The sequence below is a fragment of the Dendrobates tinctorius genome, unplaced genomic scaffold, assembly GCF_039654945.1.
Source record: "Dendrobates tinctorius isolate UK_male_01 unplaced genomic scaffold, ASM3965494v1 ptg000157l, whole genome shotgun sequence".
Taxonomy (NCBI): domain Eukaryota; kingdom Metazoa; phylum Chordata; class Amphibia; order Anura; family Dendrobatidae; genus Dendrobates; species Dendrobates tinctorius.
Window position 1 is genome coordinate 14,992,177 of NW_027361824.1, and position 19,255 is coordinate 15,011,431.

General features: G+C 39.6%; 1 protein-coding gene across 2 annotated transcripts in view; it reads right to left on the minus strand.

Annotated features, from left to right (window-relative positions):
* Positions 1-19,255, minus strand: part of WNT11 (Wnt family member 11) — a 179,845-nt gene that overhangs the window by 88,194 nt on the left and 72,396 nt on the right. For both annotated transcript variants that reach the window (XM_073548609.1, XM_073548608.1), the window contains exons 4-5: positions 4,443-4,720; positions 4,005-4,297 (exon numbers count right to left, since the gene is read on the minus strand). In XM_073548609.1, coding sequence (XP_073404710.1) covers positions 4,005-4,297; positions 4,443-4,720 — 571 coding nt within the window. The remainder of the gene's footprint in view (positions 1-4,004; positions 4,298-4,442; positions 4,721-19,255) is intronic.

Here is a 19,255-nt window from a genome sequence, read left to right on the forward strand (position 1 = left end):
ATGCAATGTATGTATACAGTGACTGCACCAGCAGAATAGTGAGTGCAGCTCTGGGGTATAATACAGGATGTAACTCAGGATCAGTAATGTAATGTATGTACACAGTGACTCCACCAGCAGAATAGTGAGCACAGCTCTGGAGTATAATACAGGATGTAACTCAAAATCACTACAGGATCAGTAATGTATGTACACAGTGACTGCACCAGCAGAATAGTGATCGCAGCTCTGGAGTATAATACAGGATGTAACTCAGGATCAGTAATGTAATGTATGTACACAGTGACTGCACCAGCAGAATAGTGAGTGCAGCTCTGGGGTATAATACAGGATGTAACTCAGGATCAGTAATGCAATGTATGTATACAGTGACTGCACCAGCAGAATAGTGAGTGCAGCTCTGGGGTATAATACAGGATGTAACTCAGGATCAGTAATGTAATGTATGTACACAGTGACTCCACCAGCAGAATAGTGAGCACAGCTCTGGAGTATAATACAGGATGTAACTCAAAATCACTACAGGATCAGTAATGTATGTACACAGTGACTGCACCAGCAGAATAGTGAGTGCAGCTCTGGCGTATAATACAGGATGTAACTCAAAATCACTACAGGATAAGTAATATTTTGAAATTCTCTGTCTTTTTAATGTATTTTTTTATATAAAAATATATAATCCTGCTTAAAGGAGGTTACACTGCTTTAAAGGGCTTATAAATCTACAATATCAGATCGGTGAGGGTGCGATTCCCAATAACTCTACCGTTTAGCTGTTATCATCTTTGTGACCTGGAAAACAGTGCACGGAGTAGAACATCTCAACTCCATACATTCTTTAGTGACCGCTGCAGGGTACGGCAGATCAGTTCCTACTGAACTGTCAGCTCAGTTATTCCCCTCCATGCACTGTTTACGCTGTCACATGGCAGATGAATAGGTCAATATAAAAGCATCAAACCTCCCCTTTAATATGACTAATCACCCAAGTCAAGCATTAGCATTATTTATCGGAGAAAGAAGTTTATTTTTGTTAACTAAAGGATTTTCAAGTAAAACTTATGTCTTTGCAGTTTTAGTGTTATTCATTAAATTCTGATACATATTTTTATAAATTCATTGTGACTTTCATAGATGACAGAGTTTTAAAGGGGACTGTGACAGGTTCAAAAGTGGCCAGTTTTTGCTCTGATTTATCCCCTCTAGTCCCCTGAGTTTTCCATCTTTTGCTTTAAAAAAAAAAATCTGGTTCCAGAGATATGCTAATTTTTATTCATGATATTTACATAGGGGGCGATACTAATAGAATCTTCAGGGGCATGTCTTTACCCTGTGAGCCACACCCCTTTAGTAAAGACCACAAAAAATCTCACAATGTAAAATGGCTTGTATCTCTAAAACTGTATGGAGGATTAAAAAAATAATAAAATAAAAGGAACAGCAAGAACAAAATAAGAGCAAAAACTAGTCACTTTTGACCTGGTCACAGGTCAACTTTCAAATCTTTGTTTATGTAGATTAATAGGTGTCATCTATATATATAAAGCTGTGCATGTATATGTGTGTGTATGTATCAAGCCACGCCCACTCCACATAGCCCCCCGCCCACTGGCGACTGGAGATTGGGGATGCAGAGGGAAAATGTTGGACATGGGTGGAGAGCGGAGCTGCGAGGGATAGAGCGGGACGGCGCATGGAGAGCGGGGCTGTGGAGGGAGAGCAGGACATGGATCTAGAGAATGGCTGAGGAAGAATTGAATGGGACGGTGTGTGGAGAGCGGGGCTGTGGACGGAGAGAGCGGGGCTGTGGAGGGAAAGCAGGGCACGGATCTAGAGTGGAGCTGTGGAAGGATAGAACGGGACGGTGCATGGAGAGCAGGGCTACAGAGGGAGAGAGCAGAACGACGAGTGGAGAGCGGGGCTGTGGAAGGAGAGAGCGTGATGGCGGGTGGAGAGCGGGGCTGTTAAGGGAAAGAGTGGGACCCAGTTAGTTACTATGCCCGGTCAACGCTTGGCTCTTCAGCTAGTGCACTATAAATGTAAAAAAGGTGTACGGCAAAATACTCCAGTAATAGCAAGAGTCCAAACAATAGCCGACACTCAAATCTTCTTAAAAAATGCTTTATTGATCCAGTAATATAAAAGGCACAAAAATGATTGAAAACAACAGCACAAAAATTAAAAAGACAGAAAAGAAATATCCGCTGCGCTCCCAGGCAACGTTTTTCAGACTTACATGGTCCTTTCTCAAGCCTTACAAAGGACCATGTAGGTCAGAACATGTTGCCTGGGAGCGCAGCGGATATTTCTTTTCTGCCTTTCTAATTTTTGTTGTGTTCAACCATTTTTTTGTGCCTTTTATATTACCGAATCAATGAAACAATTTTTTTACGAAGACGTGAGCGCCGGCTATCGCTTGGACTGTTGATACAACATAAATGTACGGATTTGGAGAATCTGATTCACTTCTAATAAAAAACCTCTTTTTTCCCAAAACTCCAGATTTATTTTCCTGCATATTTTGCACAAACCCCATTGATGCAGTCGTGAGTCATCACCCGTGCCGTGAATCCACAGCTTTCAATAGTGGGTAAGAACAACCTTTCATTATCATAATATGCAGACACAAATCATGTGTGGAGAATTAAGAGGTTCAGACGGCCGAAAAATTCTGTGTCTGCCTTGAGTCACACACAAACCAGTTTTTATAGAACCGCGCACAAGTTGTTATGTCTGACAGATCCAGTGTTTTGCAATCTCATACAATTATATGTACTTTACATACATCCACAGTGACTAGTGACCAAAATTCTGACTTTTTTTTTACTTATTTTTGAAGCCGGTGGTAATAGGGGGTCATGTACAAAAAAAAAAATGCTGAACACTTGGATGGAGCAAAAAAAAACCTACCTCTACGTCATATTTTCGATTTTATAGGTTTTCGTCCTTTCTTTATAGTTTGATATTTTATAACTTTCTTTAGAAAAGAAATTAAATTTAAAAAAAATTTCATTGAAGCATGAAAAATCTAACGGTTATTAAAAAAAGCGCATGTTTTAAGTCCTATATTGTTATATTTTTATTTTATCATTTGTTTTTTAACCATTTTGAATTTTTTTTTACCAAAAAAAGTCAACTTTAAAAATCAGATGTTTTGAAAGATGTAATGAACAAATCATACATCCTGTTCCAAACTTTTCATCATTGATGGGTAGTGAGGAGCGTCTCCTTTCTGAAAGACACTGACTTTTATGGGGATGGCCTCACAACCCCAAGAAACTGTGGATATTGCCCGTAGAAACTTCTCCCGGCCATGTAACTTCCGTGCAGTGACCTCCACCATAGACATGTATTGTTAGATGACTTATGAGGTTGAGTCTGCAATACTCTCCATTTTTCGTGAATTCAATTCCCCTCAAATCGATTCGCTCATCTCTAATTCCGGATGAAAGAGGAGGAACCAAAGTGAGAAATCAACCATAGTTGGAAGACAACAGCCCCGATACATCAAAGTGTTTAGGCCAGAAAACCAATACAAAACACTTTGTAATGTTGAAAAATTTTTGTGCAATCCGGAGTTGCACAAATTTTTGCAACTATTCATATTTTCACATTAGCTTTGGGCAGCTCCACAAAAGTGGGAGGACGTGGAGAAGAACAGGGACAGGAGAGAACATGTCTGTACCCGACCATCAAATTCATCAAAAGTGGCAGCATACATTACACCAGAAATGTTACTCCAGTCTATGACCAGAGTAACATTTCTAACAAGGTGTATGAACGCAAATGCCACTGATAAGATGCACCGAATTAAGTAGCATCTGCATCTTATTCCTGCGGGTCCCTCATTATGACTCATTATTGATAAAACAGGGTCAATGTGTTAGGGTATGTTTGCCAAACTATTAAAGAGCAGTAGATGTAAGGACACCACACTACAAAGGCTCAAATTCCATGGTGTCTTACAAAACTTTTTTTTTGCTTGCGCTTGAAGCCAAACTCACCGGTCTTGTGTTCCATGAGATCCTAACTTTTCATTCTTTAGACAATAATCCGGAGAACTTTGAAGGTATATAAGTTCTGTCTCCCGCACCGGCCGAATATCCAGGTCTTTTGGCACCAGCTGTTTCCGTGTACCCATTGGTCGATGAACAACCTTCGTTGCTGATAGATACTTGGTTTTAAGATCCAAGGCGATCTCTCGAAGTTCCAGCAATCCTTTCCAACAGGTCTTAATAGAGCAGGACCCCGAGACTCCATGACATTTACATTTCAGCTCCAATGAGGATTTCAGCACCTAAATAAATAAAAAAGTTTTAGAAAAACTTGAACATCTACAGACACAAGTATATAAACATTCACATCCCTAAAACAAAGTCAGATATATTTAATTTTAGGAATATATTCCCAACATATATGTCCATCTTGGAGAATCTACTCACCTGTCGCCCCACTTCGCTGTTGTGGAGATGCATTAGCTTATTGGCTTGAGATCCTGACTTCTTCATCTTCATTGGGGCATCGGAGAACTTAGAGCCCATCATGAGACCATAGTTCACATTGTCGGCACATCCTCCCCAACGAGAACCTTGGTCCAGTGGCTCCCCAGGTATGGGGCCGCAAGAACAACCTGGGAGGTCCCCGACGGTGCAAGCCCTAGCAATCGTATGGCTTATAGAAGCGGCAGACAGAGCGTACAAAAAGGCGGATTCTCTTGTACCTAGAAAAAAAAAATATTCATCAATTCCTTGTATTTCGGTGAAGCTGACCAATCATCACGCCAGACATGACTTCTAGGTCCTACATGGGACATGGTTGGACTTTTTTTTAAAACATCTTAAAACATCACTAAGCTAACCTAAATGAATTCAAGTCTCCAGGTCCAGATGAATTACACCCCAGAGTACTGAAGGAGAAAGCAGAAGAAATTTTTGAACCCCTCTCCATAATCTTTGAAAATTCTTGGAGGACAGGAGAAGTCCCAGAAGACTGGAGAAGAGCAAATGTTGTTCCTATCTTCAAAAAGGGGAAGAAGGTGGACCCAGGCAACTATAGGCCGGTGAGTCTGACTTCTATACCAGGAAAGATCTTTGAACAAATTATTAAACAACATGTATGTCAGTACCTGGATAAGAATGAAGTGATTAAACAGAGTCATGTGAGACTAACTTAATTTCCTTCTATGACGGAATCACTGATTGGGTGGATCAGGGAAATGCTGTAGATATAGTATATCTTGACTTCAGCAAAGCATTTGACAAAGTATCTAACAAATAAATAATAATAATAATCCTTATTGAAAAAATAGCTAAGTATGGAATGGACAAGGCAACTGTTAGGTGGATTCATAACTGGCTTAGTGATCGGACCCAAAGAGTGGTCGTAAATGGCTGCACATCCAGTTGGAAGAATGTCTCAAGTGGGGTACCACAGGGCTCTGTCCTGGGCCCTGTATTGTTCAACATCTTTATCAACGATTTAGATGAAGGAATTGAGGGTAAACTGATTAAATTTGCTGATGACACAAAGCTAGGAGGGATAGCTAATACTAGAGAAGAGAGAGAGAGGATTCAAAAATATATAAATAAACTGGAGCAGTGGGCAGCAACTAACAGAATGGTTTTTAACAGGGAAAAATGCAAAGTACTACATCTGGGCAATAAAAATGAAAAAAGCATATACAGAATGGGAGGAATAGGGCTAAGCGACAGCACATGTGAAAAAGACTTGGGTATACTAATAGATCACAGACTGAATATGAGTCAACAGTGTGATGCAGCAGCAAAAAAGGCAAATGCAATTCTAGGATGTATTAACAGAAGCATACACTCTAGATCACGTGAAGTCATTATTTCCCTCTACTCCTCTTTGGTCAGACCTCATCTGGAATACTGAGTCCAGTTTTGGGCACCACATTTTAAAAAAAGACATCAACAAACTGGAGCAAGTTCAGAAAAGAGCGACCAGAATGGTGACCGGTCTGCAAACCCTGTCTTATGAGGAAAGGTTGCAGGATTTGGGAATGTTTAGCTTGCAGAAGAGAAGACTGAGAGGAGACTTAATAGCTGTCTAGAAATATCTCAAGGGCTGTCACATTGTAAAAGGATCATCTTTATTCTCATTTGCACAAGTAAAGACTAGAAGCAATGGGATGAAACTGAATGGGAGGAGACACAGATTAGATATAAGAAAAAACTTTTTGACAGTTAGAGTGATCAATGAGTGGAACAGGCAGCCACGAGAGGTGGTGAGTTCTCCTTCAATGGAAGTCTTCAAACAGAGGCTGGACAGACATCTGTCTGGGATGATTTAGTGAATCCTGCTTTGAGCAGGGGGTTGGACCAGATGGCCCAGGAGGTCCTTTCCAACTCTAGGATTCTATGATTCTATGATCTTCTATAAGCAACTCAAACATTATCCCATGTGGTCAATGTATTGAGCAATACTTACTCCCGTTGCTGCCACATGGTCCCACTTTATAACATAGATATTAATACCCTAGGATCATTTGGTGGGACATTCCATGATATGGAGGAACAGTAAAGTCTACAAGTTTCATCTCCTATAAGGGCTCATGGAGACGTCCATTCAAATTGGTCTTATCTCGGCCTGCATGGCATGGACTGGTCGTGGCTTTCATGACCCGAGTATCACAACCTCATAGAAATATATAAAGCTCTTATGCTCTGGTCAGGAGACGTTCAGCCAGTCTGTGCATTGCGATCCGAGGTCGGACTGATTTGCATGGATACCTGCATGAGCCCTTAGGGACACAAGCTGATTGGGGCAAATGTTGGCCATAATAGACCTCTCTGGTACTGGCATCATTTCTGCAGGAAAAAACAATTGGGCATGGTGAAGATGACACGGGAGAGGTGGAAGACCACTATAAACATAAAATAACCCAACATGTCTGATAGTTCAAATGTCACAGGAGAGGTGGAAGACCACAAATTGGCAGATGTTTACACCGTTTTCTCGTTTTCCACTGAATGGCCAACTTACATTTTTGGGTAAATGGTCAAATCTTTCATTTTGATTTAGAAAAAAAATAAGCAAAAATACAGGAAAAGGACAAAAAAAATAAAAAATAAAAATAGTAGAAATTTTCAAAAGGAATATCCCACAAATAATAATAAGTCATGAAGCCACTGAATGACCCAACACCAATTTAATCACAGTTAATGGACGGCAAAAATGCAGAAATGAACATCAGCCGTGTTATTTTATTGGTCATTTTCATCGTCTCCAAACTACAAATAACTCTCAGATTATTAACGCCGCTCTCGAAAAGTGAGGTGCCGAATATTTCTGTACTCGGTGTAGGAAAGTTGTAATTTCCTGGCGGTGTTTAGCTTCTGTAAACCACATAATGAAAAAGAATAACACGATCCTCGTAGTCAGAGGTTTTGACTCGTTAATACTAATGAAGAGCAGCTTTCTCACACAAGAGGACTTCCCCTAACCCTTGATGGATCGCCACGGTCTATGACTTTCTGATGGCTAATGATACGGAGGAAAAGGGGAACATTTTTATGAATTTCCTGAGAACTGATGAGGAAAGAGTAGAAAATGCCTTCATTTTTGGGGGAAGGGAATTTATTCACTTGTCACGTAGTGATGAAATAAATGCCGTAAAATTAATGATAAAGAGTTTAAAAAGCAAGCAAAAAAAAATAACAAGGTTTAACAACATCAAGACCAAAGTCAGTGCAGCCGTCTACCAGGACATTTTAGAGCTGTTCATGCTTCCCTCTGCCGACAAGCTTTATGGAGATGGAAATGTCATTCTCCAGCAGGACTTGGCCCCTGTCCACAGTGCCAAAAGTACCAATACCTGGTGTACACACAACAGTATCACTGGGCTTGATTGGCAGCAAATTCGCCTGACCTTAACCCCATAGAGAATCTATGGAGTGTTGTCAAGAAGAAGATAAGAGACACCAGACCCAACAATGCAGACGAGCTGAAGGCTGCTGCCACAGCAACCTGGGCTTCCATAACCCCTCAGCAGTGCCACAGGCTGATCGCCTCCATGCCACGCCGCATTGATGCAGGAATTGATGCAAAAGGAGCCCGACCAAGTACTGAGTGCATTTACTGATCATACATTCCAGTCGGACAACATTTCGGATTTTAAAATCATTTTTCAGGCTGGTGTTATAAAGTATTCTAATTTACTGAGATAATGAGTTTTGGGTTTTCATTGGCTGTAAGCCATAATCATCAACATTACCAGAAATAAACACGTGAAATAGATCACTCTGTGTGTAATGACTCTATAGAATAGAGGAGATTCACTTTTTGTATTGAAGAACTGAAATAAATTCACTTTTTGACGATATTCTAATTTTGTGAGAAGCACTTGTATGAGTCACAAAGTATCGAAGAAAGAAACAATGTCTAGTGTGTGGCATCAAATATATGCCCTACAGACATTCATCCACTCAATGCCGACTTTTATTCCCCATTGACTTGCATTGGGGTCGGGTTTCGGACGAAACTCCGACTTTTTTTGCCCTAGTCGGACAAGTTTCATCTGAAACAAATTTTGTTTCATGAAACCTGATCCGACCAAAGTCGCTCAACTCTAGCTGCAGCCAATCACTGAGCTCAGAGGCGATGCCCATGGAGATGCCACAAGCCTTTGCACTCACTGATTGGCCGCAGTGCGATCGATGTGACATCTAGACTGTAGACAACAACAGACACCAGTGGAGACTTAGCAGTGGAGAGGTGGAAAAAAAAATTTTTTTTGGTTTGTTTTTTAACAACAAATTGCACCTGTGCACACGACTTTCCTGAGAATGGAAAACTCATTTCATTGGAAGAATATGAGAAGTGGCTCCTGTATCTAGTAAACAAACAGCAGGAGAGCGAAGGAATCCTTAGACTCTATTGACCATGTGCCATCTCTGTCATCTAGTCTATGGTCGCCTCCCTCAGGAATGTGAGGGACATTTGACTGCTGTCCAGGAGTTTTACAGTTTGGCGTCTCTTCTAAGACATTCACCGAATCCATTCCACCTAAAGTATGTCACGCTGATCTCTGCAACACACGCTAAAGACATACAACCGCAGAACAGACTGCTACAGCTTACACGCTACTAACAAGTACAGAGAGATACATGGAATCATGTAGGACACATTATTATAATGGCTACAATTTCTGCATTAGTGAGTGGTTATATTCTTGTACATAGTGTCAGTATTATAGTAGTTCTATTCCTGTACAAAGGGGCAGTATTATAGTAGTTATATTCTTGTACATAGGAGCAGTATTATAGTAGTTATATTCTTGTACATAGGGGCAGTATTATAGTAGTTATATTCTTGTATATAGGAGCAGTATTATAGTAGTTATATTCTTGTACATAGGGGGCAGTATTATAGTAGTTATATTCTTGTATATAGGAGCAGTATTATAGCAGTTATATTCTTGTACATAGGGGAAGTATTATAGTAGTTATATTCTTGTACATAGGAGCAGTATTATAGTAGTTATATTCTTGAACATAGGAGCAGTATTATAGTAGTTATATTCTTGTACATAGGGCAGTATTATAGTAGTTATATTCTTCTACATAGGAGCAGTATTATAGTAGTTATATTCTTGTACATAGGAGCAGTATTATAGTAGTTATATTATTGTACATAGGGGCAGTATTATAGTAGTTATATCCTTGAACATAGGAGCAGTATTATAGTAGTTATATTCTTGTACATAGGAGCAGTATTATAGTAGTTATATTCTTGAACATAGGAGCAGTATTATAGTAGTTATATTCTTGTACATAGGGCAGTATTATAGTAGTTATATTCTTGTACATAGGAGCAGTATTATAGTAGTTATATTCTTGTACATAGGGGCAGTATTATAGTAGTTATATTCTTGTACATAAGGGCAGTATTATAGTAGTTATATTCTTGTACATAGGGGCAGTATTATAGTAGTTATATTCTTGTAAATAAGGGGCAGTATTATAGTAGTTATATTCTTGTATATAGGGGCAGTGTTATAGTAGTTATATTCTTGTACATAGGGGCAGTGTTATAGTAGTTATATTCTTGTACATAAGGGCCAGTATTATAGTAGTTATATTCTTGTAAATAAGGGGCAGTATTATAGTAGTTATATTCTTGTACATAGGGGCAGTATTATAGTAGTTATATTCTTGTACATAGGGGCAGTGTTATAGTAGTTATATTCTTGTACATAGGAGCAGTATTATAGTAGTTATATTCTTGAACATAGGAGCAGTATTATAGTAGTTATATTCTTGTACATAGGGCAGTATTATAGTAGTTATATTCTTGTACATAGGAGCAGTATTATAGTAGTTATATTCTTGTACATAGGGGCAGTATTATAGTAGTTATATTCTTGTACATAAGGGCAGTATTATAGTAGTTATATTCTTGTACATAGGGGCAGTATTATAGTAGTTATATCCTTGAACATAGGAGCAGTATTATAGTAGTTATATTCTTGTACATAGGAGCAGTATTATAGTAGTTATATTCTTGAACATAGGAGCAGTATTATAGTAGTTATATTCTTGTACATAGGGCAGTATTATAGTAGTTATATTCTTGTACATAGGAGCAGTATTATAGTAGTTATATTCTTGTACATAGGGGCAGTATTATAGTAGTTATATTCTTGTACATAAGGGCAGCATTATAGTAGTTATATTCTTGTACATAGGGGGCAGTATTATAGTAGTTATATTCTTGTAAATAAGGGGCAGTATTATAGTAGTTATATTCTTGTATATAGGGGCAGTGTTATAGTAGTTATATTCTTGTACATAGGGGCAGTGTTTTAGTAGTTATATTCTTGTACATAAGGGGCAGTATTATAGTAGTTATATTCTTGTAAATAAGGGGCAGTATTATAGTAGTTATATTCTTGTACATAGGGGCAGTATTATAGTAGTTATATTCTTGTACATAGGGGCAGTGTTATAGTAGTTATATTCTTGTACATAAGGGGCAGTATTATAGTAGTTACAGTATATTCTTGTAAATAAGGGGCAGTATTATAGTAGTTATATACTTGTACATAGGGGGCAGTATTATAGTAGCTATATTCTTGTACATAGGAGCAGTATTATAGTAGTTATATTCTTGTACATAGGGGGCAGTATTATAGTAGGTTTATTCTTGTACATAGGGACATTATTATAGTAGTTATATTCTTGTACATAGGGGGCAGTATTATAGTAGTTATATTCTTGTAAATAAGGGGCAGTATTATAGTAGTTATATTCTTGTACATAGGGGCAGTATTATAGTAGTTATATTCTTGTACATAGGGGCAGTGTTATAGTAGTTATATTCTTGTACATAGGAGCAGTATTATAGTAGTTATATTCTTGAACATAGGAGCAGTATTATAGTAGTTATATTCTTGTACATAGGGCAGTATTATAGTAGTTATATTCTTGTACATAGGAGCAGTATTACAGTAGTTATATTCTTGTACATAGGGGCAGTATTATAGTAGTTATATTCTTGTACATAAGGGCAGTATTATAGTAGTTATATTCTTGTACATAGGGGCAGTATTATAGTAGTTATATCCTTGAACATAGGAGCAGTATTATAGTAGTTATATTCTTGTACATAGGAGCAGTATTATAGTAGTTATATTCTTGAACATAGGAGCAGTATTATAGTAGTTATATTCTTGTACATAGGGCAGTATTATAGTAGTTATATTCTTGTACATAGGAGCAGTATTATAGTAGTTATATTCTTGTACATAGGGGCAGTATTATAGTAGTTATATTCTTGTACATAAGGGCAGTATTATAGTAGTTATATTCTTGTACATAGGGGGCAGTATTATAGTAGTTATATTCTTGTAAATAAGGGGCAGTATTATAGTAGTTATATTCTTGTATATAGGGGCAGTGTTATAGTAGTTATATTCTTGTACATAGGGGCAGTGTTTTAGTAGTTATATTCTTGTACATAAGGGGCAGTATTATAGTAGTTATATTCTTGTAAATAAGGGGCAGTATTATAGTAGTTATATTCTTGTACATAGGGGCAGTATTATAGTAGTTATATTCTTGTACATAGGGGCAATGTTATAGTAGTTATATTCTTGTACATAAGGGGCAGTATTATAGTAGTTACAGTATATTCTTGTAAATAAGGGGCAGTATTATAGTAGATATATACTTGTACATAGGGGGCAGTATTATAGTAGCTATATTCTTGTACATAGGAGCAGTATTATAGTAGTTATATTCTTGTACATAGGGGGCAGTATTATAGTAGGTTTATTCTTGTACATAGGGACATTATTATAGTAGTTATATTCTTGTACATAGGGGGCAGTATTATAGTAGGTTTATTCTTGTACATAGGGACAGTATAATAGTAGTTATATTCTTGTACATAGGGGCAGTATTATAGTAGTTATATTCTTGTACATAGGGGCAGTGTTATAGTAGTTATATTCTTGTACATAAGGGGCAGTATTATAGTAGTTATATTCTTGTAAATAAGGGGCAGTATTATAGTAGTTTTATACTTGTACATAGGGGGCAGTATTATAGTAGCTATATTCTTGTACATAGGAGCAGTATTATAGTAGTTATATTCTTGTACATAGGGGGCAGTATTATAGTAGTTATATTCTTGTACATAAGGGGCAGTATTATAATAGTTATATTCTTGTACATAGGGGCAGTATTATAGTAGTTATATTCTTGTACATATGGGGCAGTATTATAGTAGTTATATTCTTGTACATTACGGGCAGTATTATAGTAGTTATATTCTTGTACATAAGGGCAGTATTATAGTAGTTATATTCTTGTACATAGGGGGCAGTATTATAGTAGTTATATTCTTGTACATAGGGGCAGTATTATAGTAGTTATATTCTTGTACATAAGGGGCAGTATTATAGTAGTTATATTCTTGTACATAAGGGGCAGTATTATAGTAGTTATATTCTTGTACATAGGGGGCAGTATTAAAGTAGTTATATTCTTGTACATAGGGGCAGTATTATAGTAGTTATATTCTTGTACATAAGGGCAGTATTATAGTAGTTATATTCTTGCACATAAGGGGCAGTATTATAGTAGTTAGATTCTTGTACATAGGAGCAGTATTATAGTAGTTGTAATCTTGTACATGGAGCAGTATTATAGTAGTTATATTCTTGTGCATCGGGGGCAGTAGAATAGTAGTTGTAATCTTGTACATGGAGCAGTATTAGGCTGTGTGCACACGCTGCGGAATCCGCTGCGGATTAATCCGCACGGATTTTGCAAAAACCGCAGATAATCCGCAGGTCCAAAGACCTGCGGATTATCTGCGGTTTTGCCTGCGGTTTGGTCCTGCGGATTCACTATCTCCACAATGGTGGAGATAGGAACCCGCAGCGGTTTCCGCAGAAAGAATTGACATGCAATTCTTTCTGCTGATTCAAAACCGCAGCAAATCCGCGCGGTTTTTTCCGCAGCGTCGGCACAGCGTTTTTATTTTCCCATTCAAATGAATGGTACTGTACACCGCAGCTAAAACTGCTGCGTGTCCGCAGCGGCCAAAACCGCTGCGGAAACGCAGCGGAATCCGCAGCGTGTGCACACAGCCTTATAGTAGTTATATTCTTGTGCATCGGGGGCAGTAGTATAGTAGTTACATTCTTGTACATAGGGGCAGTTTTATAGTAGTTATATTCTTGTACATAGGGGCAGTATTATAGCAGTTATATTCTTGTACATAGGGGCAGTATTATAGTAGTTATATTCTTGTACATAGGAGCAGTATTATAGTAGTTATATTCTTGTACATAGGGGCAGTATTATAGTAGTTATATTCTTGTACATAGGGAGCAGTATTATAGTAGTTATATTCTTGTATATAGGAGCAGTATTATAGTAGTTATATTCTTGTACATAGGAGCAGTATTATAGTAGTTATATTCTTGTACATAGAGGCAGTATTATAGTAATTATATTCTTGTACATAGGGGCAGTATTATAGTAGTTATATTCTTGTACATAGGGGCAGTATTATAGTAGTTATATTCTTGTACATAGGGGCAGTATTATAGTAGTTATATTCTTGTACATAGGAGCAGTATTATAGTAGTTATATTCTTGTACATAGGGGCAGTATTATAGTAGTTATATTCTTGTACATAGGGGCAGTATTATAGTAGTTATATTCTTGTACATAGGGGCAGTATTATAGTAGTTATATTCTTGTACATAGGAGCAGTATTATAGTAGTTATATTCTTGTACATATGAGCAGTATTATAGTAGATATATTCTTGTACATAGGAGCAGTATTATAGTAGTTATATTCTTGTACATAGGGGCAGTATTATAGTAGTTATATTCTTGTACATATGAGCAGTATTATAGTAGATATATTCTTGTACATAGGAGCAGTATTATAGTAGTTATATTCTTGTACATAGGGGCAGTATTATAGTAGTTATATTCTTGTACATAGGATGCAGTATTATAGTAGTTATATTCTTGTACATAGGAGCAGTATTATAGTAGTTATATTCTTGTACATAGGGGGCAGTATTATAGTAGTTATATTCTTGTACATAGGAGCAGTATTATAGTAGTTATATTCTTGTACATAGGAGCAGTATTATAGTAGTCATATTCTAGTACATAGGATGCAGTATTATAGTAGTTATATTCTTGTACATAGGATGCAGTATTATAGTAGTTATATTCTTGTACATAGGAGCAGTATTATAGTAGTTATATTCTTGTACATAGGAGCAGTATTATAGTAGTTATAGGTGAGCTGTAGGTCCATTATACTATGAATAGGGGAGAGCTCAAGGGACATTACTGAATATTAAATAGACACTTAAGAAACATATTTGTGACTGTCTAAGGTGCACCTGGGGCATTATCACTTTCTATAGACAAAATGTAGACATTGTTTTCTAAAGCGTTTGTACAGGGCATTAATATTTTCAAATTTTCTAAGGGGCAATTTTGCCACCTAGAGGTCACAAAGAAGGCATTTTATTTTGTAAGGAGCTCAGTAGTGGGCAGTATAATGTGGGGCAGTTTGTGCCAAACAGTAGGTGCAGTAATAATAATAATCTTTATTTATATAGCGCCAACATATTCCGCAGCGCTTTACAGTTTAACAGTTTCAAAACACAAGTAATAAGTAAAAACGTTAACAATACAATAATTAAAGCAAAATAAGACGAAATAAGCGGCCCCTGCTGGTGAGAGCTTACAATCTACAATGAGGAGGGGGAGATAGAGAGGACAGGTGTGTATTTACAATGATGGTCCAGCCATCGTGAGGGAGTGAGGGATGGATGGAGATAGTGAACGGGCCACACACGCACACTTAGGGCCCCGTCACACATAGCGACTCACCAACGATATCAACTTGTCAGGATCGCTGGTGAGTCGCTACATGATCGCTGGTGAGCTGTCAAACAGGCAGCTTCACCAGCGATCAGCACCAGCGACGCCGAGCGCGCGGTGTCGCGGTGTACTTTAGTTACCAGCGCGCTGATGCAGGGAGCTGGTAACTAAGGTACTCATCGGGTTTCTAAGCGTCACTTAGAAACTCGATGTGTACCTTGGTTACCAGCTCCTGCTCGCTGGTCGCTGGTCTCCCGCCTGTCGCACGCAGCGATGCGTGCTGGCCAGCGGGAGATCAGCAACCCCAAAAATGTCCAGACATTTCAACAGCGATCAGCGATACCCGGCAGGGGGGCCGGTTGCTGACAGCTGTCACACACAGCGACCTCGCTGGTGAGATCTGTTATAGGTAGCAAGAGTGGACCCTCTGGGTCACGGTACCGGGATCCCTGGGATGAGCTGGCCAGGTGGTGCCGACCCCTATACAGGGACCGTTTGGAGCAGGCCCGAAGGAGTCGAATACCATGACAGCTGGTACCAAGAGGGGCGGCTCAAGAACGGAAGAGACAGGCAAGGCAGAGGGTCAGGAGTGACAGGAGTCAGGAGTGACAGGAGTCAGGAGTGACAGGAGTGACAGGAGTCAGGAGTGACAGGAGTGACAGGAGTCAGGAGTGACAGGAGTCAGGAGTGACTTGAGTCAGGAGGAGACCGGAGTCAGGAGGAGACCGGAGTCAGGAGGAGACCGGTGTCAGGAGGTGACAGGAGTCAGAGGTGACAGGAGTCAGAGGTGACCGGAGTCAGAGGTGACCGGAGTCAGGAGTGACCGGAGTCAGGAGTGACCGGAGTCAGAGTTGACTGGAGTCAGGAGCGACTAGAGACAGGTGTGACCAGACGGGGCCAGAGTACCGTAATGAAAGGCACACGATATTCAGGCGCCTCCATGAGGGAGGAGCCGCCTGATATACCCTGTGCAGGAACTAGATTGGTGCTCGCTGCACAGGGGTGGTACAGAGGGGGTTAAGAGGAGGGAAGGACACGAGCCTGTGGCCTAAGGCGCATACCTGAAGCAGGAGCAGGACAGGAAGAGGACTGTTTTGAGCTCATCTGTTCATTCATCTTTTGTGTCTGAGGATCTCCCTCTTCTGGTGAAGGAAGGTAGTGAGGTTGATTTAGATGAAAGAAACAAAACACCTGATCAGGTGGATGGTGACTGGGTAACGGGAACTTCAGACTGGATATAAGGCAGCAGACGCCCTTCTGAGTCGCTGATGATTTCTCTGCTGGATTCTTGGAGACCAGTCTGATTCCTGCCTCCCAAAGATAAGTTTTTGCTCTGCTATTGAACTTATTAGTTTTGGTTTTGTTTACTTTGCTTTTTGGAGTTCAGCCATCCCCGGCCGGGGGTGTGCTGGATTCTTTTTCCTTGATCAGTGTTCTCTTTTGCTCTGCTTCCAGAATATTCTGAGTGCTGATATAGGGTTTGAAGTCTAGTGACTTCAGGGTCCTTTTTGCTTATCAGTTGTGTTGGTAATATTTTTAGCAGGGTTTTCTCGGATTGCAGACAGCAGCTTTTCTGTCCTGTCCTTTTTAATTAGCTTGGGCCCCATCGTTTGCTCAACCTATCTTTCTATCTGTGTTAGTGTTTTCATCTTGTTTCACCGTCATTATATGTTGGGGGCTGCCTATTGCTTTGTGGTCTTCTCTGGGGCAGTCAGTTTTTCCCTTTTCTCTCTTTAGGCTTATGTAGATCTCCGGCTGTGACGGTGTCCAGGATCACCGTAGGAACACTCCACGGCTACTGCTAGTTGTGTGATAGGATTAGGGGTCTGCAATTCGCTAGTTTCCAACTTCTCTGATTTTCTGGGCTGAGCTTGTTTTGTTTTTTCCTCCTCGGTGACTCAATCATAACAGAATCACCAGCCATACCGCAGATTCTAGGGTACTCAAAAGCAGGAAGGAATTGTTTGAAGAAAAAAAAAAAAGAAAAGGTGTCAGAATTTTTTTTTTGTGTATATTTTTTCCTCTTTTTCTCTGAGGCCATAGGAGGAATTTTTTTTTTTTCTGATGGAGTTTAAGAAACTGTCTGATCATGTGGAGCAGCTTGCTGCTGAAGTGCGGGGAATTTCCACCTATCTTGCTGATTCACACGCTGCTGAACCAAAATTCCCCACTCCTGATGTGCTTTTTGGGGATCGGTCTAAATTTTTTAATTTTAAGAATAATTGTAAATTATTTCTTGCTTTGAAGCCTAACTCATCGGGGAGCTCTGCGCAGCGATCCCCAGGATTGGGTGTTTTCTTTAGTACCAGATGATCCTATTCTAGCTAATGTGGACGTGTTTTTTCAGGCCTTGGGGTTGTTGTATGATGAACCTAATGCTATTGATCAGGCTGAAAAGACCCTGTTGGCTTTGAGCCAGGGTCAAGATTCTGCAGAACTGTACTGTCAAAAATTCCGAAAGTGGGCGGTCCTCACCACTTGGAATGATGGTGCCTTGGCAGCTCTCTTTCGGAAGGGTTTGTCAGAAACCGTAAAAGATACTATGGTGGGATTTCCTGTTCCCTCTGGTCTGGATGATTCTATGTCATTAGCCATTCAGGTTGATCGGCGTTTACGTGAACGTAAAATTATACGGGAAATGCTGCCACCTGTTGAACAAACGTCTGAACCTATGCAATGTGATAGAGTTTTGTCTAGGGTGCAACGTCAGGAGTTCAGAAGGCGGAATAAGCTGTGTTTTTTCTGTGGAGATACCTTTCATATTATTTCTGTCTGCCCTAAACAAGAGAAACGTTTTGCACACACATTTGCTGTAGGTGGTGTACAACCTAAGTTTCTTCTGGCAATTACTCTGATCTGCTCCCTGTCCACATTTTCTACTAAAGCCTTTGTGGATTCAGGAGCAGCCTTGAACCTAATGGATTTAGATTTTGCTAAACGTTGTGGTTTCCCTATGACACCCACCCCTGCGGACGCCTATTCCTTTGAGGGGTATTGATGCTACTCCTTTGGCGAAGAATAAACCTCAGTTTTGGACCCAGGTGGTAATGCGGGTCGCCCCAGACAATCAGAAAAATTGCAGATTTTTGGTGTTGCATAATTTGCATGATACCATCGTGCTGGGGTTCCCCTGGTTGCAAGTCCATAATCCAGTTTTGGATTGGAAATCTGTGTCTGTGGTAGGTTGGGGTTGTCGGTGTGCTCTTAGTGACACTCCTGTTTTCTCCACCTCTCCCCAGTCGCATGAGGTTCCTGACTATTTGGCTGATTTTTATGATGTGTTTAGTGAGAGTAAGTGTGCGTCTTTGCCTCCTCATAGGAGTTATGACTGTGCAATTGAGCTGAGTCCGGGGTGTAAATTTCCCAAGGGTCGACTTTTTAATTTATCTGTACCCGAATATGAGGCTATGCGATCCTATATTAAGGAGTCGTTGGAGAAGGGTCATATTAGACCATCCTCTTCACCCTTGGGTGCTGGGGGTTTTTTTGTGGCCAAGAACGATGGTTCATTAAGGCCCTGTATTGACTATCGCTCCCTTAACAAAATTACTGTTAAATATCAGTATCCGTTACCCCTGATTTCTGACCTATTTTCTAGAGTTGAAGGTGCTTGCTGGTTTACCAAGCTTGACCTCAGGGGGGCGTATAATCTTATTCGCATTAAGCATGGGGATGAATGGAAGACAGCGTTTAATACTCCGGAGGGACATTTTGAGTACCTGGTGATGCCTTTTGGGCTCACTAACGCCCCTTCTGTCTTCCAGTGCTTCATTAATGATATTTTCCGGGACTTTGTGGATAAGTTTCTGATCATCTATTTGGATGATATTTTGATCTTCTCCAAGGATTGGGACTCTCATGTGGAAC